The sequence below is a fragment of the Cicer arietinum genome, chromosome 7 (genome assembly GCF_000331145.2).
Source record: "Cicer arietinum cultivar CDC Frontier isolate Library 1 chromosome 7, Cicar.CDCFrontier_v2.0, whole genome shotgun sequence".
Classification (NCBI taxonomy): domain Eukaryota; kingdom Viridiplantae; phylum Streptophyta; class Magnoliopsida; order Fabales; family Fabaceae; genus Cicer; species Cicer arietinum.
This window is the reverse complement of record NC_021166.2, coordinates 120523-142289: the sequence shown is the minus strand read 5'-3', so window position 1 is coordinate 142289 and position 21767 is coordinate 120523. Positions and strand designations below refer to the sequence as shown.

The window sequence follows — 21767 nt, the reverse complement described above, 5'->3', positions numbered from 1 at the left end:
GACTCTTGGGAACTTGGGAGACTTGTGCTCTAGCATAGAAACTCAAAGACGGCCGTTTCTAACGCTATTGAAGCAGTTTTATCAAGAATCATCCATGAATCATTCTTGTAATTCTTCTTTAATCCTTATCTTTTGTATCTCTGTCATGAGTAACTAAACCCTATTTGTTAGGGATGAGTGTAACCAGATGAAACCCTTATTTTTCTGATTTGATTTCTAGTTATATGAATGAGTTTATTGAATTGTTTTTCTCATCTCTGTGCTTAATGCTTTTTATTGGTTGATCAACATTAAAATGTTCTACGATTTGTATTTTGAAACGGAAGTGGAATTTACGAATGCTTGAGATGAGAAATTCATGAATTTGTAGTCTAGGGATAGATGCAGGTCATGAAACCAATTAAATTAGTTGCAAAGCAATAATTTACAAGAGAATTTCTATACGGTAATGCTTAATTCTAATCTTAAATCCACTAAGGAATTAGGGGTTACTTTGGAATTAAAGGTTCTGTCACTAAGACATTAGGGCAAGAATAATAAAGAAAATTCGGTAATAATTCAATAAAGGAATTCAGTAACTAGGATCAGATTAGACACCAAGGTTGGATTCGAAGTGAAATTCATCCGTGACATTTTTCTCATTATAAAAGATCAATTTTATTATTGTTGTTAATTTCAAACATTATTTCAATCAACTTGGGAACTTTTTTGTTCAATTCTAGTAATCAAATATAATTCAATAGTAAAACGCAATCCTTGAGTTCGACACTCGGTACTACCGTTTTATTATTACTTGCAACGATTCAGTACACTTGCTGAAATGCTATCATAACTCGTGAGGTATTGGCAGCATATCAATAATAGGCTGGGAAAGCCAATTATCAATCCAAAAAAGAATGTCTTTGTCATTTCCATGTCCCAACCACAATGTGAATGCATTTTTTCAAAAGATTTAAGATGTTTAGTAGTGTGAATATATGGCTTGATAGAAATATTATTTTGACGATGAACAAAAGAAATCCTAAGATAAGTAACAATTTAAAAGAGCAGAAACAGGACTGTGAACAATGGACTGTGAACAATAACTGTTGGTTTTAAACTAGGTAGTCAATCCCAGATAGCGGCCTGTCGCGGCCAACCCCGGAAACCGGGATAGCGGGATAGCGGGTTGCGGGATACCGGGATTTTTTGAACAAATTATATGAATAATACTATATAAACATGCATAATAAAACAATATTCAAACTCATAAACATTCATTATTAGTAACAAAAATATAAACATTCATAAATTAAAAAACAAAACAGAAAGAAAAAATAAAAATAAAAAAGTAACAAAAAAATAAATTAAATAAAAGAAATAGAAAGAATTAACTAAGTAACAAAAGATAAAAAAATTAAATTAAAATAAAAACAGAAAGAAAAAAACAAGAAAAAAAGAAGTAACAAAAAAATAAATTAAAAAAATGAAACAGAAGAAAGAACTAAAGTTAAAAAAATAAAATAAAATAAAAACAGAAAAAAAGAAGTAACAAAAAAATAAATTCAAAACAGAACAGAGAAAGAAGTAAGAGGAAGAGAACCCATGACGAAGAGGAACGGCGCAGAGGAACGAACGAGTGAGGAAGACGAACAAGCGAAGAGGAACGAATGCAGAGGAACGAATGCAGAGGAACGACGAGGAAGGACGAATGCAGAGGAGACAAAACGGACGATGAAACGGCAGTGAGAAGACGAAACGGCTGAGGAAGGAGACAACTAACTCTAAAATTTGAAGGACAATACCAAAATTACCCTTAAAACATTTTAAAAATTTAAGGGCAAAATTGGTTTTTCAAGGAAAAAAAAAGAATTTAAAAAAATTTATGTTTTCTAGGGTTTGAGAACCCACGACCCGGAACGCGACCCGGCCCAGATCGCGCGCGATCTCTTCTTTCCCCGCGACGCACTGCGCCGCCGCGGCCATGTCCTTCACCGCGCCGCTCCGGCGCGATCCCGCCGCGAACCGGCGCTATTGACTACCTAGGTTTTAAATTTATGTATTGGTTGCTTTTAGGATAATCTCTTGAAAAATATTCACACAAAATATTTCTATTAAATCTTTTATCAAAAATATTTTAAAAAAACTCAAATTAAATATTTTTTTTGGATAAAAACACGAAAAAACAGGTTTTATATATTTCTGCCAGGTTTTAATGAAATAATCGTTTATGGCTAACACCATAATGGATTATGACTGTGAAAACCACCTCTGTGTTTTCAGAAATATCCAAATGAAAATAATGTATTATGAATACATCTGTGTTCTCAGAAATATCCAAATGAAAATAATGTATTATGAATACAAAAGTTAGTGTTCTGATAGAAAATCACATGTGAAAAATCAGAAAATTTATGGCTCATCACTGCCTCCTATTCCCTTACTTTTTTTGGGTTGACTCCGGACTATCATAAATAGGAGATCTTTTTAGACATATTTTTCACACCAATTTACTCTCCCTTCTTTTCTTATCTTATTGCTTCCTTCTTACTCACTGCAATGTTTTTTTCTTTGAGAGCTTTTTTTTACTATATAGTTTGAGTTGTAATATTTTTTCTCGTGCTTCAATTTGTTCATCTACACTCAAAGTGTAAATCACTTTTATCTCATAACATTATTAAGAGCAATTCTATAGTTCAAGAGAGGTGATATATCTTGTAATTAGAGTATCTTCTTCAAAGGATAAATTGTTTGAAGAGTTCTCTTAGACTATTGAAGGTTTCTTGCTAATCATGTGTTAAAAGCTTCATAATAATAATTATATTGTTTGTGAAGCTGAACATAAGTCTTAGGTTGTTAGTAGCTGAACCAGTATAAATTCTTGTGTACTCTCTCTTCTCACTCTTTTATTTCTGCATTTTATTTATTTTTTGTCTCTAATTTAATGCTAATTTATTTAATTTATTTTTTGTCTCACATTTAATGTTAATTTATTTCCAATCACTGCACTTAAAATTACTCAATAATTTTCAAGTCATTATTGTATCTTTATTTTTTAAAGTTTACAATTCACCCTTCTTGTGTCTAGAGTCACTTGTTTAACTAGTAGCACAAAATTTATTTCTAAAGCATCTGTCTCGAAGTGAACAAGCCCATTGGAGTTGGAAGACAATAAATCCCAGCAAAGCTTGTCTCTTGCTTCTTCATTAATAGCACAAATTGACAGAAGAAAAGACTTTGCTCCTAGCCATCTACCCAACTCCTTGATAAAGATGTCAGAAGACCAAATGAAATTGCCAATCCATTTTCAAGAAACTTCATAAGAGAAATAGATCAAATATAAATGTAATAGCTATAAAGTAACATGCCATGAACAATGGACTGAACCAATTGGACACGACCCATCCTTTCCCACAAGTCTTTTTTCTTTTTAATTTGGTCCTTTATGGATTGAGATGAGTTTTCTTGGGCTTACCTTAAAATATAGTGTTAGAATATTATAAAATATCTTATAATATCTATTATATTATATTAGAGTATCTTTAGTTATTTCCTAGGATCAATTTAACATCATAAGAGATATCTTAGAATATCTCTCATTATTATTATGATTTGTTCCTGATTTAGGATTAATCTATGTTTATTTATAAATAGAGATTAGTATTGAGTTTTTTGTAATTAAACTAGCAGAAAACTATTAACAAATAATATTCAAGCTCTTATTATTATCTCTTCCTCTTTTCTCTAAAATCGAACAAATTCAACATAGTATTTAGAGCCTACTTCGATCCTCCTTGAACGATCCAACCTCTATTCCGCTTCCGAGTTCACAATAGTTACATAATATAATCATAGTTTTTCTTTTCCAACATGATCATTCATTTTCCAAACTACCGCCGTGACACATCCTGATACTGGTTTAACTTGTTTTTGTTTAGTTTGTTATTGCCACCGTCACTGTTTCCGACGACTTTTCTGGTAAACGACCACTCCATCAGCTTCGCCTCTTCCAGATCGTCCCACATCTCAAAGCGAGTCGCTGAAAGCCACCACACACGCCTTACTGTCCACCACACGTCAGATCCACGCATTGGTGCTATTCACTACGTATGATAGCGCGTCTAGCAGCCATTTATGATGCGGCCTTTCTCGTTGCTCTCGCCTTGGCCTTCCGATTCCAGCCCTTGCACCACAACAAAAGTTAGAGTCGCACTCAACTCAACCACCCGGAAAACCCATCCGAAGTTGCTCGTCGGCCGCTGTCTTTGCCATGCAGGTTTTTGGAATCTTGAGAGGTGGTGTATTTGGAATCATAGTTTCTCCACCTTACACGATTAATCCAATTGGTTCAACTGTTCCACAAGAAGATTACGTTTGGAGGATAATTGTGATGGTAGGAGCACTCCCAGTTGCATTGACTTACTACTGGCGATGGAGATGCCCGAAACTGCTCGTTACACCGCTCTAGTTGCTAAGAACACGACGAGGGCTGAAGCGGATGTGTCTAAGGTTCTGCAGGTTGAGATCCAAGCTAAACCAAAGACGGATGAGCAGAAACAATCACATGGTTTATTCCCAATGGAATTCCACAGTCGCCATGGACTACCTTTACTTGGTACAACAAGTATTTGGTTCTTGCTTGATATTGCACTTTATAGCCAAAATCTGTTCTAGAAAGATATTTTCAGCGCATTTGGTTGAGCGCATTTGGTTGAATACCTCCTGCACAAACAATGAATACACTTTAGGAGGTTAACAGAATCGCAAGAGCTCAAACGCTTATTGCTCTATGCAGAGTACTGTTCCAGACTACTGGTTTACACCGGCACTCTTTGATAGAATAGGAAGATTTGCTATTCAATCGATATGATTCTTCTTAATGCCTGTCTTCATGCCATTCCTTGAACAATAGACTCATAAGGATCCCCGTATAAGATTTTTTGCATTGTATTCATTGACCTTCTTTTTTGCAAATTTTGGGTCAAATGCTACCACATTTGTTGTGCCGTCAGAGATTTTTCTTGCTAGATTCCGAACTACATGCCATGGAATATCATCAGCAGATGTAGGGTACGTAACAGGTATTGCGGTGGAAATTTTTTTGCTTATGTTGGGTGTGGTTAACATTTGGACTTCCTTTTTACTTTCTTGGTGCATGACTATTCTCTCTTCGACAATTCCAGATCTGCTTACTTTTCAATTTTGATCAACAAAGTATGCGTCCTTGTTCAAACAGACGTTATCTTTTTTGTTTTGGACGCATTTTCTCACTTCGTTGATCAATCATGATTTTGCTTTGTTAGAATCGCATAGCTTCTTCTTTAGTGTTTGTCATGCAATTTATTTCTTTCTAATAAGTTATAACAATGACTTCTATTTCCACCGAAGATCATTCTGGTGGTTTTCTTTTACCCACATGAATCATATTAGTGATGTCTTCTTCCGTTGATGATTATTCTGACGGTGTCTTTTATTTTCATGACTAACTTTATCTTGGCAATTTGTCCTAGATGCACTGATCCCATCTTTGTACCAGATGTATTAACCTTGCCTTTCTCTCTCTAAAGCATGCCTCTTATTCAAATTTCAATATTTTAAGTCTTCGGTATTATTGATATGAAGCTTCAAAATGCAGTTTTTTAAAAAAACGAACCTTACTTTGTTCAATTGCTTGCCATGAATTTCTCTCCTGCCGATGACTATTTCAGCTACGTGGCTAAGTTATATTTATCTCTGACTTCATCTACATCCTTGAATTGCCTTTCCATCCACTTTTATTTTTTGCGGAACATTACATTGTTTTTTTGTAACAAGCTAAAACTTAGTAAGCTTTTGCTTGAGGGGGAGTATTAGAATATTAGAAAATATCTTATTAGAGTATCTTGAGTTATTTTCTAAGATTAATTTTAAATCATAGAGATATCTTAGAATATCTCATTATTATTATGATTTGTTCCTGATTTAGGATTTAGTCTATGTTTCTGTATAAATAGAGATTAATATTGAGTCTTTTGTAATCAAGTTAACATAAAAGGAGTTATCAAATAATATTTAATCTCTTATTATTTTCTTTCCCCCTTTTCTCTAAAATCCCACAACTTCAACATATAGGAACCCTCATGTAATCAAAAGACAGCTGACTAGGAAAAAAGCTTAAAGTTTGGCTAATGCTGTCAAAAAAATCCTCAAACTTTAAGGTCCATTTTAATTTTTTTTACTATGCCCTAATATTAGGTCCCCTATTAAAATAATTTGTTTAAAACCTCGATCGACTATTTTATTATTTTTTGTGAGTTTAAGGGAGGGGATCATAGTCCCCCAATATTTTGTTAATTTTGAGATTTTTTTTTTTCTGAAAATTTTTCGAAATTTATTTTTCTCGAAAAAAATATCGACAAAAATTAAATCGATTTTTTTCTAAAAAAATTGTGAGAAAAATTAAAGAACAATGATTGAAGAAAATTGAATTCTTTTTTTTTCAAATTAAAAAAGAATTTCAAAATAATTATTTCTCGAAAAAGTGGGCCTATAGGCCGACTAAATTTTAGGGGCTTTTTAGTGTTGAAAATTTTCTTTTTTGTGGCGTTTTTAACTATGAAATTTTTTGACTCCTCCAACATGTAGGCTGCAGCCAATAATTAGTAGGCTTGTCAAATTGACACCTCTGATCCTGGATGCGAAAACGACCCATTATAGAACTTGCAAATTTGACTAGATATTTCGCTATAACTAAGTGTTGAAAATATATTTATATTTATTACATATCATGTAATTAGGGATAATATCTCCCATATTTATTTTATATTTATTGCCTTGAGCCTATATAAAACAGACTCCGTCGTGTATGTGTCTTTGGATGAACATTTAGGTCACTTTCGTCCCCCCGAGGCTTATTCTTGTCGAACTAGGGATTTAACCAATCTTTTGCATCCAATTACTTCATTTTTGTCATTGGATGAACATTTAGGTCATTTTTGTCCTCCCTATGTTTATTCTAGTCCAATTAGGGTTTTTAACTGTTGAAAATATATTTATATTTATTACATATCATGTAAATAGGGATAATATCTTCCATATTTATTTTTGTATTTATTGCCTTGAGCCTATATAAAACAGACTCCGTTGTGTAGTTCAGACACACGGTTTCACCATATGTCTCTCTCATTTTCTCTTATTCAACATGGTATCTAAAGCCTATTAAGAAAGACAATCCTATACTGTGATTACTCCGGTAAACCGTGTCTCAATTCCGATTTACCCTTTCTTTGTCGCTTGTCGTTCATTTTTTTTCCCAGCAAATCAGTCCACTGTTCATCGCACGCACTATTCATCGCGCTGTACTGTTATCGGAAAAAAAAAAACCCCTCTTCCGCCACTGTTTCGCTGTTGTTTTAGGTAACTACTTATTGATTATGGCTACTTATGAAGATTTTCTTCGGTGGAGAGAGTATTGTCAGAACTCGAGTTCTGCTGTTTCCGCCGCACAAAGTGGTAATTCACTTGTTTGCATCTCACCTTCTCATAGCCTATGGATTCTCGATTCTAGTGCATCTGATCACATTACTGGTAATAAGACTCTTTTCTCTTTTCTCACAACATCTGGTTATTTACCTAGGTTAGTCTCAGCCAATGGTTCCCAAACACAGTCTCAAGGGATTGGCATTGTCCAAATCCTCCTTACTCTGTTAGTTAAATCTGTCCTTTATGTGCCTGGATGTCCATTTAATTTAATTTCTATCAGTCAATTGACTCGTTCTCATGACTGTGTTGTCACATTTACTAATTGCAATGTTACTTTGCAAGACCGAATATCAGGACGACAAATTGGTGTCGGATGTGAGTCTAATGGTCTTTATTATCTCTCAAACCCATCAACAGCGTGCCCTACCACATATTCTCCTCTTACTATACATGCTCAGTTAGGTCATCCGAGTCTTCCCAAACTTCAACAATTAGTACCTAATCTAACCAAATTATCTAGCTTAAATTGTGAGTCATGTCAATTAGGGAAACACACTCGTAGTCAGTTCACTTAGATGTTTGGGGTCCCTCTCGTACTATTTCCACACTTGAGTCTAGATATTTTGTTACCTTTATCGATGATTTTTCCCGTTGTACGTGGTTATTTTTAATGAAAAATAGGTCTGAATTATTTTCTATTTTTGAACAATTTTATAAGGAAATTTAAACTCAATTTGGTGTATCAATTCGCACTTTGCGCAGTGATAATGCCCGTGAATATTTGTCCCATCAATTTCAAAATTTTATGACCTCTAACGGCATTCTTCATCAAACATCTTGTGCTCATACACCTCAACAAAATGGAGTAGCCGAATGCAAAAATCGGCACCTTATTGAAACCACTCGTACTCTCCTTTTTCATGGTAATGTACCATCTCGCTTTTGGAGCGATGCTGTTCTAACGGCGTGCTATCTTATAAATCGCATGCCTTCGTCTACTCTTGATAACAAAGTCCCTCACTCGATCCTTTTTCCTGGTACCCCTCTTCACTCACTTCCTCCTCAGGTCTTCGGATCTACATGTTTTGTCCACAATTTCACTCCTGATCTTGACAAACTTTCAGCTCAATCATTAAAATGTGTCTTTCTTGGTTATCATCGGTCCCAAAAAGGTTATCGTTGTTATTCTCCTACTCTTCGACGATATCTCATATCGGCTGATGTCACATTTTTTGAGTCTGTTACTTACTATGAGTCGCTTCCTGATCCTTTGTCTGAAACTATTCCTCTGGACCTACCAAAGTCTATTTCACATTCTCTTTTACCATTAGAGCCTATTATGTATGCCCCACCTGAGACACCTCTGTGGCCCCTCCCACTGTCCCACTTGAGACTCCTCTTGTTGATCCTCCAACTGTACAACCTCTTCAGACATATCGTCGTCGTCAACCACCATCGGTTGTACATGTCCCTACACCTGTTCTTGATACCGAGGTCACTCCAGACGCTCCTTCACCGCCACCTCCTTCTTTATCGGATCCGACCCTTGATATTCCTATTGCTATTCGTAAAGGTATACGTCCTACTCGTAACCCATCCCCTCATTACATTGGCTTGAGTTACCATCGTCTTTCTCCTTTGCATTATACTTGTTTGTCTTCCCTGTCTTCTGTTTCTATTCCTAAATCTCCAGGTGAAGCTTTATCTCACCCAGAGTGGAGACAAGCAATGATTGACGAGATGTGTGCACTTCAGAGTAGTGGTACATGGGAATTGGTTCCTTTACCGTCTGGAAAGTCTTTAGTAGGATGTCGTTGGCTTTATACGGTGAAAGTTGGTCCTGATGGTAAGATTGATCGTTTTAAAGCTCGTTTGGTAGCAAAAGGGTACACTCAAGTTTTTGGCCTCGATTACAGTGATACTTTCTCCCCTGTGGCTAAGATGGCCTCTGTTAGACTACTCCTCTCTATTGCAGCCATCAGACATTGGTCTCTACATCAACTTGACATTAAAAATGCTTTTTTGCATGGTGACCTTGAAGAAGAAGTGTATATGGAGCAACCACCTGGGTTTGTTGCTCAGGGGGAGTCCTCTACCATGGTTTGTCGACTTCAGAGGTCTCTCTATGGTCTTAAACAGTCTCCTCGAGCTTGGTTTGGTAGATTTAGCACAGTAGTGCAACAATTTGGCATGATTCGAAGTGAAGCTGATCATTCTCTTTTTTATCGTCACTCAACCCAAGGGTGCATTTACTTGATTGTCTATGTAGGAAAAGAGATAGAAGATTAGTCAAATTAGATTAGAGTGACAACCTTGGCTAAAAGCAAGCATGTCATCAACATAATGTGACTTTGAGTTTCATATTCTCTAGGACAAGACATTAGCTTCAGCTTGTCTTTCTAAACTAAAAAAGTGATACCTCCACCAAGAACATCGTCTACTAAGCAAAATAATAGAGGAGAAAGAGGATCTCTTTGACGAACTGATGTATACATGAGAAAAATCAAACAGGATGACCATTAACTAAACAAGAGAGCTTGGCTGGCAAGAGGATCACCAAAACCCAATCACATAATACCTATTGTATCTCCATTGACATCGCCAAGTGAACTATTTTCTCTAATCCTAGAATATGTAATTATGGTAATCAGGAAACAATGGTTGCAAACTGTATTGCCGTATTTATTATATCCGTTCTTCGTAAATTCAATCTTTGGTGTTGTTGAAACTCATAGTTTAACATATTCTTCCTTTTTACTTATTCGCAAATTGACATTTAGCACCTATGCTATGGTGGAGGAAATTTCTTTACAGGAAAGATTTTATGAGGAACCTTACTAATCAAATAATATAATGGAGGAGAGATAAAGAAAAATGATTAAGGAGTGAGAATAGAAAGGATAGGAAAAGTGTTAGATGCAGGAGAAAACATATAAACAAAAAAAACTCATTAGTCTCTCAATAAGAAGCAATAAAAAAGATAGAATATCTTATACCTTATCATAAACATTACAGAGCTGTTCAGAAAATATGAATTGCAGAATTGCAGTGCAGCTTTAGATCCTCTCTGCAGATCAAAACGTAATTAATATTTTTTTTGGGAGAAGGCAATACTATGAAGTTTGTCATACAAATACAATAGTTTTTTATGCATAGATTCATATGTATTCTTACCACTAACAGTAACAGTTAAGTATATCCACAGCTAAAGCCTTATGACGATTAAAATAAGCAAGGTTGGTTCCTCTATTTATTTATTTGTTTATTTACTTATTTTTCCTTACAAGAACACTACTTAGTTGTTAGATGCACGGTAGTCGTTTCTCCTTATAAGGTTGCTTCATGTGCAATCCATGTTTTTGAGAGCACTAGTAATAGAGAGAAGGCAAGTTACCGACCAAGGTGACCTTAAAATTATTTACCGGGGGCATGCTTAAGAAACAAATCAGAATCACATACTGACCTCATTCAAAATATTTTCCCATCTTTTGTAAGCTATCATCATAACTAAATGATCAGATTGCCGATTAATATCATTTCCCTCACCAGGCCCATCTTGCTTATCATTCAACAAAGTAAGTTTTGCTCTTTCAACATTCTGCCTCTGAAGATAGACCCACACCATTTTATTCAAAGGTGAATATAAAATAGTTAAGCAGACTAAATATTTATCAAAGATCTGATAGAATAGAAGACCTCATCCTTGGGATATACAAATGGAGACTTGTAACTTAAAAATGCTGAAACTGAAAGAATAGGTGACAAGCAACCGAAAATTGCACCATACAGCATCATCTGCAGTCACAGAAACAACATCATTAGTGATTGGTCCAACACACCTTATTTCACATGAAAAGAGAAGAAAAATAGGAGGAAAAAAGTCTGAATTTATTTCTCCAATTTTCAAGTGTAAATATTATACAGGCTATGTGGAATCTACCCTAAATAAGGATACACCATTTACTAAAATCAGAGCAAATCAAATCTATTCTAATTACAAGAAACTAAGTAGAAAAATCTATCAAATAATAATGAGAATCAAATTTTCACACAACAATATCAATTATTAACATAGTAACTATGATGAAGAGTAGCATGGAATTGGACTGGGCCAACACCTTTTTTTCCAATGTACTTGATATATAGCTGTTGAGAATCTTGAGATGTTGCCATGATTTAGTTTCCTTTATTCTTATTATGTATATATTAGATAATTTGTTTACATCTTTATGATATTAGATCATGATTGTAATCGTTTGACTATAAAAGCATAAGGCTGAGGGTTAAGTCTCAAGCAATTCAGATCAATTATTTCTTCTTTCCAAGTTGGTATCAGAGCCCACATTTGTGGGCTTGATTTTTTTATAAAAAAAGTCAGAAAATCCCAAAATATGGAACCCTAGTCGTCAAGTCGTCCTGCCAACCACCACCCACGAAGTTGAACCGCCTGTACAAGTGACAAAACTGGTCGATCCGTTTATCAACGAAGCTCAACCGTCACAGAGATCCCATGTGCCGTCATGCGCGAAACAGATTCACGAGGTCCGCTGGCATGTTTAGGCCACATGCCTTCTTCCGCAGCTCTGCTCCAACCAAGCAAATTCCAGTAGTAGTTGAACACATAGGTAACTCTAATATCAGTCTTCCGCAGTCGTATGATAGTTCTTGGATCTTGGATGTGGGTGAATCCGATCACATAGTGGGTAACCCTTATCTTTAATCAAATTTGTCACGCCCAAGAAATCCATGTCATATCACTCTTGCTGATGGTTCTAAAGCTAAAGTAACAGGCATCGATCAATTTTATTTAATTTCCCTTGTTATCCTTGACCTTTGTTCTCATTGTGTTTGGTTCTCTTTTTTAATTTAATTTCAATTAGTCAACTCACACGCATCTTTAATTGCTTTATAAACTTTAATTCCAGTTCCTTTTGTATATAGGACTGGAGCACACGACAAACGATTCACATTGAATATGAGTTACACAGTCTCTATTATTTTCAGTCTCCACCTTCTGTTGTTTGCACTACTATAGAGTTACCAAGTCTAGTTTATTGTTGTCTAGGTCATCCAAATTTACAAAAGTTAAATAAAATGGAACCCAGTTTTTCCAGTCTCTAGTCTTTGGTTACTGAGTCATGTTAGTTCGGAAATCATGTTTTTTCCCTGTAAAATATGAGTAATTTTTGTGTGTTCGTAAGGGTTGCCTTTCCACCCTTTTTGTTCTGGAGCCCCAAACCCTACTGGGTCGTGGAACCCTAACCAAAAAAAACTCTGATACCATGAAGAAAGTAAAAGACAAAATACTTTTCATATTTTATTACTACAGCCCTAAGCTGTTAATATAGAAGAAAAAAATTACAATAGTAATACTTAGTAATAATGACAGAATCATAAAATTCAGTATTACTATTGTAATAATGACAGAATCAAAATAGAGGGCACGCGACTAGGACCCCGAATATCATAATGCACAATATCAAAGCAAGACTTGGATCGTTTATTGAAACTAGTGAAAAACGACGCCCAAACATGTTTGTCAAACTGACATGACTCACAATCAAGGAACTTGAATGTGAAAGTTGGGGAATCAACACTTTGATATCTGGAGATGCAAAAATAGTACATATGGTTGATGAAGGAGGTTGAAGGTAATAAAGACCTTGTGATTCAGAGTGTGTTCTAATCGTCTATCTCTTACTTCGGTCCTTCATAATGCAAAAATAGTAAATGGTATGGAACATTGAGTGACCGGGTAAGTTTACTGCTTTAAATCCAATTAATCGGACAACCAGGTACAAATAATACATAATCCAAATATAGAGATGGTAGAGGTGAAGCTTGACCACTACCAGTAGCATGTGCCTTAGAACCATTAGCAAGGTTAATACTGTGAGATATTTTAGGAGGTGAAAAATTAGAGATAAGAGAGGGATTACCAACTATTTGATTTGAAGCACCATAATCTACTATCCACGATCGCATAACATCAAAAAACAAATTTGCAGCAACCAAAACAAATCACCGCAGAAGTGATGACGGGACTACCCACAAAGCTTGAAACAATGTTGAAAATTACCAATAAACAAACTAGCGCAAAAAAGGCTCTAGAAGACCTGTCAAAAGTGGGACTTGACAAAAAAGGCTCCAGAAGACCAGTCAAAAGTGGGATTTGACATGCTACTGGAGGTTGCAAACGAATCAAAAAAGCAAGACGAGCAAAACAATGGCAGCACCATCAAAAACCGAAAATGGGAAGACAATGTGTGTCGCTCAAGCGCTGGAGTGCCTAAAACTTTGTGGCGGCGTGTGGCTTCATAGATTGCGGTGGAACTTCGTGGGATGACAGATCAGCGCCCTTTAGGTCTATTGATGGCAAGCGTGACTATATTAGCGGTGGTGGCAGTGGCACTAATGACGGTTCGGACAACTGTTTTGAGACCCAACAACAACCAAACTATTAAAGATTAGTGTTAAAAGAGAAAATGAGATGGTGTATCGAAACCATGCTCTATATACCAACTTAAATAATTTATAATGAATAACATGAGAGAATCTCCCAATAAAGGAAAAATAGAAAATTAAGAAATAAACGATAATAAATAGAGAATAATCAAAACCGAAGATAAGAGGAAAAAATGATTTGGTTACACCTTCCCAATTAATACATCAACAGGTAGTTTTGCGAGATGATGCCCAAGAGGTGTCAACTCTTCATCCCCTTCTAGAGCACCCACCTGCAACATTTGATCTATGATATTACATAGTTCTACAAACTTGTCACGACTACATAAAACATATATCCACACAAAATATAATAGGAAACGAAGTATTTGTTTTTGGAGAAGAAAAATACATAATCTGAATATTTGTCATATCATTTATAAGAGATTTACAAGTATAAACAAGAAGCAAAGCAAACATGACCTGTAAATTTGTTCTTGGCTATCTAAGAATACTAGGATCCTATCAAATAAAAACATAGTCAAATAATAAAATACAAAATATATCTACCATCAACATCTCCCCTCAAGCTGAAGCATATATGTCAGATGAATTAGACTTCTACATGTAAGTTGAGCATTAGATCCTACAAAGTACAAAGGAAGTCTTGATAACAACCGAGAAAATCTTCACTCTAATGAAATGCCAATTAACCTCTATATGTCAAGTCCTCTCACGAAAGATTGGATTTGACGTTAGGTGCAACAGTGCAAAGCTAATTGGTTGTCACAAGCAAGTTCTATCGAACCTATCTCACAAACCTTCAACACTCAAAGAAAATTCCTTAATCATACAAGTTGCATTAGCCATAGCACAACTGTTTGCTCTGTGAAGTGTTATCTGATGTTCAACGTGAAGAGGTCACAAGAAGAATTATATTGCATGCTCTAAAATTTCTCAACCAAGGATCAACCCTTGTCACTAAAGGGTTTGATTCTGATGAAGAAACTATGTTGTGGCATATAAGTCAGGCCAAGTTTTAACTATAGGAAGCATTTAGTTTCGACTTTTTCAATAATAAGATTATGTTAAGTTGTTAAACCTCAGCTAAACATCATTGTTCTTATTACTCCCCTCAACGTTACAAATCATCTAACCCCTTTGCAATCAACAATAGTGTTGTTTGGGGTCCTAGTAGGTATCCCACACGTTCGGGTAAAAGGTGGTTTGTCACTTTTATTGATGACCATACTATGACAACATTGGTGTATTAGATGAACATGAAATCTGATGAAGGGTCTGTTGTAAAATATTTTTTCAAAATGATAGCTTAAATTCAAAATCAAATGACAATGGAAGATAATTTTGAAGAAGGGTCTGAACCTTTTTTTGCTAGAAAATGATATAGGACATCAAAATTCTTGTGTTACTCAACAAAATGGGGTGGCTGATAGAAAAAGCAAACACTTGTTAGAAGTTGCTCAGGCATTATTTTTCCAAAATAATATGCCTAAATATCTTTAGGGAGCGGTTGTTCTAACAGCTGCCTATTTGATTAACTGCAAGCCAAGTAAAAGTTTGAATTAAGTTTGTTGTTTAAAATCTTTCTGTATTAGGTCCTCGATCCAGGAAATGTGTGTTCGTCGCTTACTCTCCCACACAAAAAAGGCTACAATTGTTCTGATCCTATTTCAAAAATTATCACTACTGATACAACCTTTCATGAATCACGTCCTTTTTTCCAAACTCATCTTCAGGGGAAAGTATATAAAGATTGGATGCAAACACTCCAAGATCACTCAATAATTGATTGCATTTTAGTACAAAACAATTGTGGAAATTCTGAAAAATGAGTGATAATGGAGATGAGACCATCAATGATTTTCCTAGTAATATAGATAAAAGCAAAAAAGATAATAACTCCTTAGCAATAGGTAGAATGGAGAAAGACTAGACTTTTCAAGGCATAAAACCCTTTGATTTTGTTTACTCAACAAGACAAAAAATCAGTAGCCCAAAGATCCAATCCAGTATTGCCATGATTCTAAAGAACCACAAGGCAACTCTCATTCTGAAATTATGCATAACGACATAGATGATCAAGGTTCTTTGTTTGATGATTCCAATCTTTCAATTGCCCTCAGAAAGTTGTTAGGTCTTGTACCAAACATCCTCTACATAACTTTGTGTCATATGAAAAACTCTCACCTTCCTTTTGAGCCTTTAATTCATGCTTGCCATATGCAGGGAAGTTCCAAATAATATAAAATATGCTTTGAAAGTTCCTAAGTGGAAGAGGACTAGGACTACTTTAGAAGAAAAGAGAGCTCTTGAAAAAAATAATACATGGGAGATTGTACAGCTACTAAAGGGGAAGAGAACTAGGGGTGCAAACGGGCGTTAAACATTAAGTACAACTCTAATGGAACGGTTGAAAGGTACAAACCCGAGTTGTTGCCAAAGGCTACACCGAACCCATGGCATTGACTATTCAGAAATGTTTACAGCAGTAGGAAGGCTCAACTCCATTATGGTCCTCTTGTCTCTAGCTGCAAATCTTGACTGGCCCTTGCAAAAACTTTGTGAAGAATGCTTTCCAAAAAATGGAATTTGAAAAGAAGAAATCTACATCAAGGTCTAATTGAAAAAGATATGTTTCAAGGACCAAAAAATAGGGGGAAATATATTTTTAGTCTATACCTTCTTATTAACTTCAGCCCCTACAAATATTTTCATCAATGTTTAAACCCTAATTTGGTGATTTTGGTGTAATTTTTCATTTAAATTCTGAAAACATCAAATTATGCACTAAACATTAAATACTAAGAACATATTAACTCTAGTAAAAAGTTAAAGACCAAATTTATAGAAAAATCAAAATTGCAAATAATTCATTCAATGAAATCAGTAGCACTAAACAGATCAGAGTACCTCATACAATAAAGATATCGCTGAATCCATTGCTTCAATTTTTGGAGATTCTAAAGCCTGTTAATGGAAGGATATTGAAAAGAGCTGTCCAGATAATTGATAAAAGAATTTATTTAAATCCTCAAAAAATAATTGCTTACCATAGACAAAAATGGCTTGATATATCCAAGAGATAGTAACTTAATCTGCAGACATAATTCAACTAATGGCATTCGAAGCATCTCTGGAACCTGGATAAGAACATAATACAGACGCATAAGGAAAATAAAGTATATTAGAATGAGGGAAATACAAAACAAAAGACACTTGCTTTCGGCATTTCATTCTCAAAATATTAAAAAGGGGGAAATTTGTAACTATAAGTAAAAAAAAAAGGTATGAGCTAAGGTTTGCATTTTGTTTTCTTTTCCACAATGCAAGCACTGATCTGACTCAATAGACTAAGTTTTAAGTAATGAGCCTTATAGAAAATGCTAACCATTACTACCCGAACTCAATTATAAGCAAAAAAAGTAACAATTACTACTCAAAATATATACACTTCAAAAACATACATAAGATTTTATATTTTTGTGTGTAAAATCAATAAAAGAGGGAACAAAATGAAAATAAGGAAATATTTTTTTAAATTATTAGCTTAAACATGTTAACGAAAAATGAAAACATAAAACAAACTAAATGCACATTAAAGAATCTTTTATTCATAATTCATGGTACAGAGTAACCGAGAGAATATGAAGAATGTTCATTCTAATGAGAGGTTATATGAGTAAGTATATATACCGCGGAGCAGTTAAAGCTGTCAGTACAAGATTTCTGTTACTATGAATACTCTTTTAAGTATTCCTTTCAAAATAAATACCTGATAAGGGCGCATGAGTTTTTCAAATCTATAACGAGTGTACAAGCGAAAGCAAATTCCAGGTTTTACGCGTCCAGCTCTACCCTGACGCTGCCTTGCATTTGCTTGAGAAATCCAATCTTCAACCATGCTGGACAATTTCTAATATCAACCATAAAATCAATCAAACCAGACAATAAGGTGTTATATTATTTTGTTAAAAGCATGTAAAGAGTGTAATAGTAATTCTAGAGTGTAATATTATCTCAACTATTTTGGCACCTCAAAACTACCACTAATCATTTGTAGCACCCCAATAATAAATATATATATTAGAATAAAAGAAAGAAAAAAGCTTGTAGAGACTAGGTCAATACCCAAGAAAACAATCTTGTGAACAATGAACAACTGCCTCATTAAAAGCCTTATCAAAAAAATCCAATGAAATCAAACCATCGTGAAGAGAAAAAGAGCGCAATACGACTAACCACAAATAGGATATGAAAAAATTATACATAACACTTGAGGGGGATGATAACTCTTAAAATATGAGTTATTTAGCACTTTCTATACTTGAATATATTAATCCTTGAGGAGATATTTTAGTTCAAATAGTAGTTTTTAGTATATTTTAGTAAAATATTGATTAGAGGTCATTTTTATAGATTAGGCTAGTTTATCTTGAAATTATGTTGTTTGGTGTTATTTTGTGCAGGATATAATAAGTTGACCAATTCTAGGTAAAATGCTACGGCAATGCTGCAGTATAGCGGTGCATCACTAATAAGTTGTGGACGCAAAACGTGATAACCTTATCAAAGGGGAACAAGGGACACCTCACCACTCAGATCCACATTAAAGGCTAGGTAGTTAATCCCATATAGCGGTGCATCACTGCATCACGACTAACGCCAAAAGTGGGATGGCGCTTTCCGGATAGGTGGGATAACCCCTACGCCGGAATAGTGGGATCTTGCTGTGATCTTGTTTCACACAATGGCGGACACACCGTCGCGGTTAGGCACTGCAGCGGAATCTCGCTAGAAAATGTTGGAATTAACTACCTAGATTAAAGGAATATTTCAATTGTCCATTACCTTATTCTATCGGGCAAAATTTGCTTTCATGCTAGTTTTGGAGTTTGAGTTTGGAGAAGAAGAGCTAGATTTGATTGTTGCAGCTAACCTTGTGATAGTTATTGTTATGATTTGTAAATTCTTGCTGTAACATTGTTACTATAATGACTTCATAATTGTTTCATTTCATGTCCATTATTAAACTCACTATGAACTAAATTCTTTTAGTTAGGGTATTATGACTTTATGGTAAAAGACATGTTATTGTGATGTTTTAGTTTCTTTAGTCAAGCTGATTTGATGATATCTTTCAATTTGAACTTGATCACTTTATATTTAATGCTAGTTTTTTAACTTGAAAAAACAAAGAAATAGATTTGCTTATTTAATATGGATTAAGTCAAGATGTTTGAACAAGTAGTTGATGCTAAATAACAAGGAATAGTATTTAAGTGCATCGAACAAAAGAAGTACTAAAAACAGAAGCATGATTGGATACGAACATGAACCCAAAAATGACATCAGGTCACTTAAAAATCATAATAACATGTTGCAGAATTTCATGGCTGGAACTATAAATCAATTGTAAAAGTATGATGTCCCTAACTATTTCCTTAATAGATTTTATCTTTATTTTACTATTATTTATTACTGTCCTTTTACTAAATCAATTATTCAAATTTGTGTGTTACACTGAGTCTTAATTGATTGAACTTATAAATTTCGGAATATTTAGAATTTAGCCACTACAATCCTCGTGGGATCTATACTCTATTTTCACTTTATTACTTGTCACGATTGTGTATACTTGCACAATTGCATTTTATAGCAACATGGGATATCGACAAAAGCCCTTGTTGTACAATTAGGTGAATCTATAATTAGGTAAACCATAACAGTTACGAAAAAATTATTCCCGAACAAAAATGGGAATAGTGTTTCGTCAAATAAAACCAGAAATGACCAAAAGCGACAAGATCTGAAAATTCATGCTTTTGGTCAAATGTAAACAGTTTAACTGCTTAGTCTGAAACTGCCAAGGAACAATCGAACTATTTTAAAAAGCCAAAATCCATGGCTGAGAATCACTCTCCAACAAAAAATGATTCCAACAATCTAAGATTAAATCTGTATTATTTAAAAGAAAGCACAAAGACTTTGGGAGAGTGGTTTGGCATCATATTCATACCCATGTCAAGCATATATTCAAGTTGGATACTTCCTTGACACTTTGGGTACTTCCAGTTGTATTTCAACTTTTTTACTTCATTCATTGAACTTTTATACCAATACAATAAAATAAACAAATGTGAAAAACTTTTTATCTCAACAATGACTCTCGCTAACTTAAAAATAATTGGCTCTCTTTTGATTTAATATATTTTTTTCATATTAATTTTATGAGTTGCACCACAGTCGTATCATGAAATGAGCTATACTTTTAAAAAAAAATCCGTGTGTTTTTGTCTGTATTGTACCTTATTGGCATCCTATCATGTGTCTATGCTTGTTTTCATATTATTTTTAAACAAATTTTATGTCTTGCACTATAGTCGGATCACAACCTATAATTTTTAAATTTTGCCAAATACTTGTGCTTTATTGTACTTGTTAGAATATTAGAAAATATCTTATAGTATTTTTTATATTATATTAGAGTATCTTGATTTATTTTCTATGATCAATTTATAATCATAGAGAATCTTAAAATATCTCTCTTTATTATTATGATTTATTCCTGATTTAGAATTGAGTCTATGTTTCTCTATAAATAGAGATTAGTATTGAATCTTTTGTAATCAAGTCAGCATTAAGCTATTATCAATAATATTCAAACCCTTATTATTTTTTCTCCTCCTTTTCTCTAAAATCCCACACTTTCAACAATACTGTCGGGAAATCAAAGAGATATTATCTCCTTGATTTTATTTTATTTCAAATATTCTTTTATGTTATTTATAATTTGTTTTCCTCAATCTTTACTTGATTCAAGGAAGAGACTTTATTGTAAACTTTTCCTGACAACTGAATAAACATAACAGTATTTTCCTATTGTGTTCTCTGTGTACAATATCAGTATCATATTATGTATCTCTGCTTTCTAAATAATTTATTTACGTATACGCTGTCTGTGTATTGGCTCATAAGATTTTGATCCAGAGAGTGTAAAGATTGATAAATATTAAGATAATACAACTACCAAAGAAATCCAAAAACGAACACCACAAGAGCATGAAGTTTCTTGTTTCCTCCCACACCAAAATCACACTTTTGTCTTTGAATGCCTCATCCATCTCCACACCAAAACTACGTGTTAGAATATTAAAAAATATTTTATAATATCTTTTATATTATATTAGAGTATCTTAAATTATTTCTTAGGATCAATTTATAATTATAGAGATATCTTAGAATATCTCTTATTATTATTATGATTTATTCCTAATTTAGGATTTAGTCTATGTTTCTCTATAAATAGAGATTAGTATTGAGTCTATTGTAATCAAGTCAGCAATAAGCTATTATCAATAATATTCAAACCCTTATTATTTTCTCTCCTCATTTTCTCTAAAATCTCACACTTTCAACATGGTATCTAGAGCCTATTTCGATCCTCCTTGAACGATTCCGCCTCTATTCCGCTGTCGAGTTCCCAACAATTAGGGAATATAATTATAGTTTCTCTTTTCTAACATTCCAATATTCGGTGAGATTTTTTTGTAGCTTTTCGTTTATTTTCAGCAGATCAGTCACAGCATTGTTTATCGCGCGGTACTGTTCACTGCGCCAAAAAAAAAAAAAAAAAAAAAAAAAAAAAAAAAAAAAAAAAAAAAAAAAAAAAAAAAAAAAAAAAAAAAAAAAAAAAAATTATTATTAGGGTTCTATAAACCTTTCTACAACCCATTAGGGTTTGGCGCTCCAACCAACTGAGCTAAAGAGCTAATAGCACATAATACCCCATGAAGATAGCCCTTATAGGTAGGGGCAACAACGGGGTAGTAAAGTTTACTTTGAGAATCATTATCATTTGCATA

The 21767-nt window shown here is 34.1% G+C and overlaps 1 protein-coding gene and 1 pseudogene across 3 annotated transcripts in view; one reads left to right on the top strand and one right to left on the bottom strand.

Moving 5' to 3' along the window:
- Positions 1–21767, bottom strand: part of LOC101500963 (DExH-box ATP-dependent RNA helicase DExH7, chloroplastic) — a 74814-nt gene that overhangs the window by 15822 nt on the left and 37225 nt on the right. For all 3 annotated transcript variants that reach the window (XM_004499321.4, XM_027334912.2, XM_027334911.2), the window contains 7 exons: positions 17678–17818; positions 16956–17045; positions 16816–16872; positions 14094–14177; positions 11137–11235; positions 10904–11044; positions 10437–10507 (listed from right to left, as the gene is read on the bottom strand). In XM_004499321.4, coding sequence (XP_004499378.1) covers positions 10437–10507; positions 10904–11044; positions 11137–11235; positions 14094–14177; positions 16816–16872; positions 16956–17045; positions 17678–17818 — 683 coding nt within the window. The remainder of the gene's footprint in view (positions 1–10436; positions 10508–10903; positions 11045–11136; positions 11236–14093; positions 14178–16815; positions 16873–16955; positions 17046–17677; positions 17819–21767) is intronic.
- On the top strand, positions 4241–5268 carry LOC113786718 (probable inorganic phosphate transporter 1-7; annotated as a pseudogene).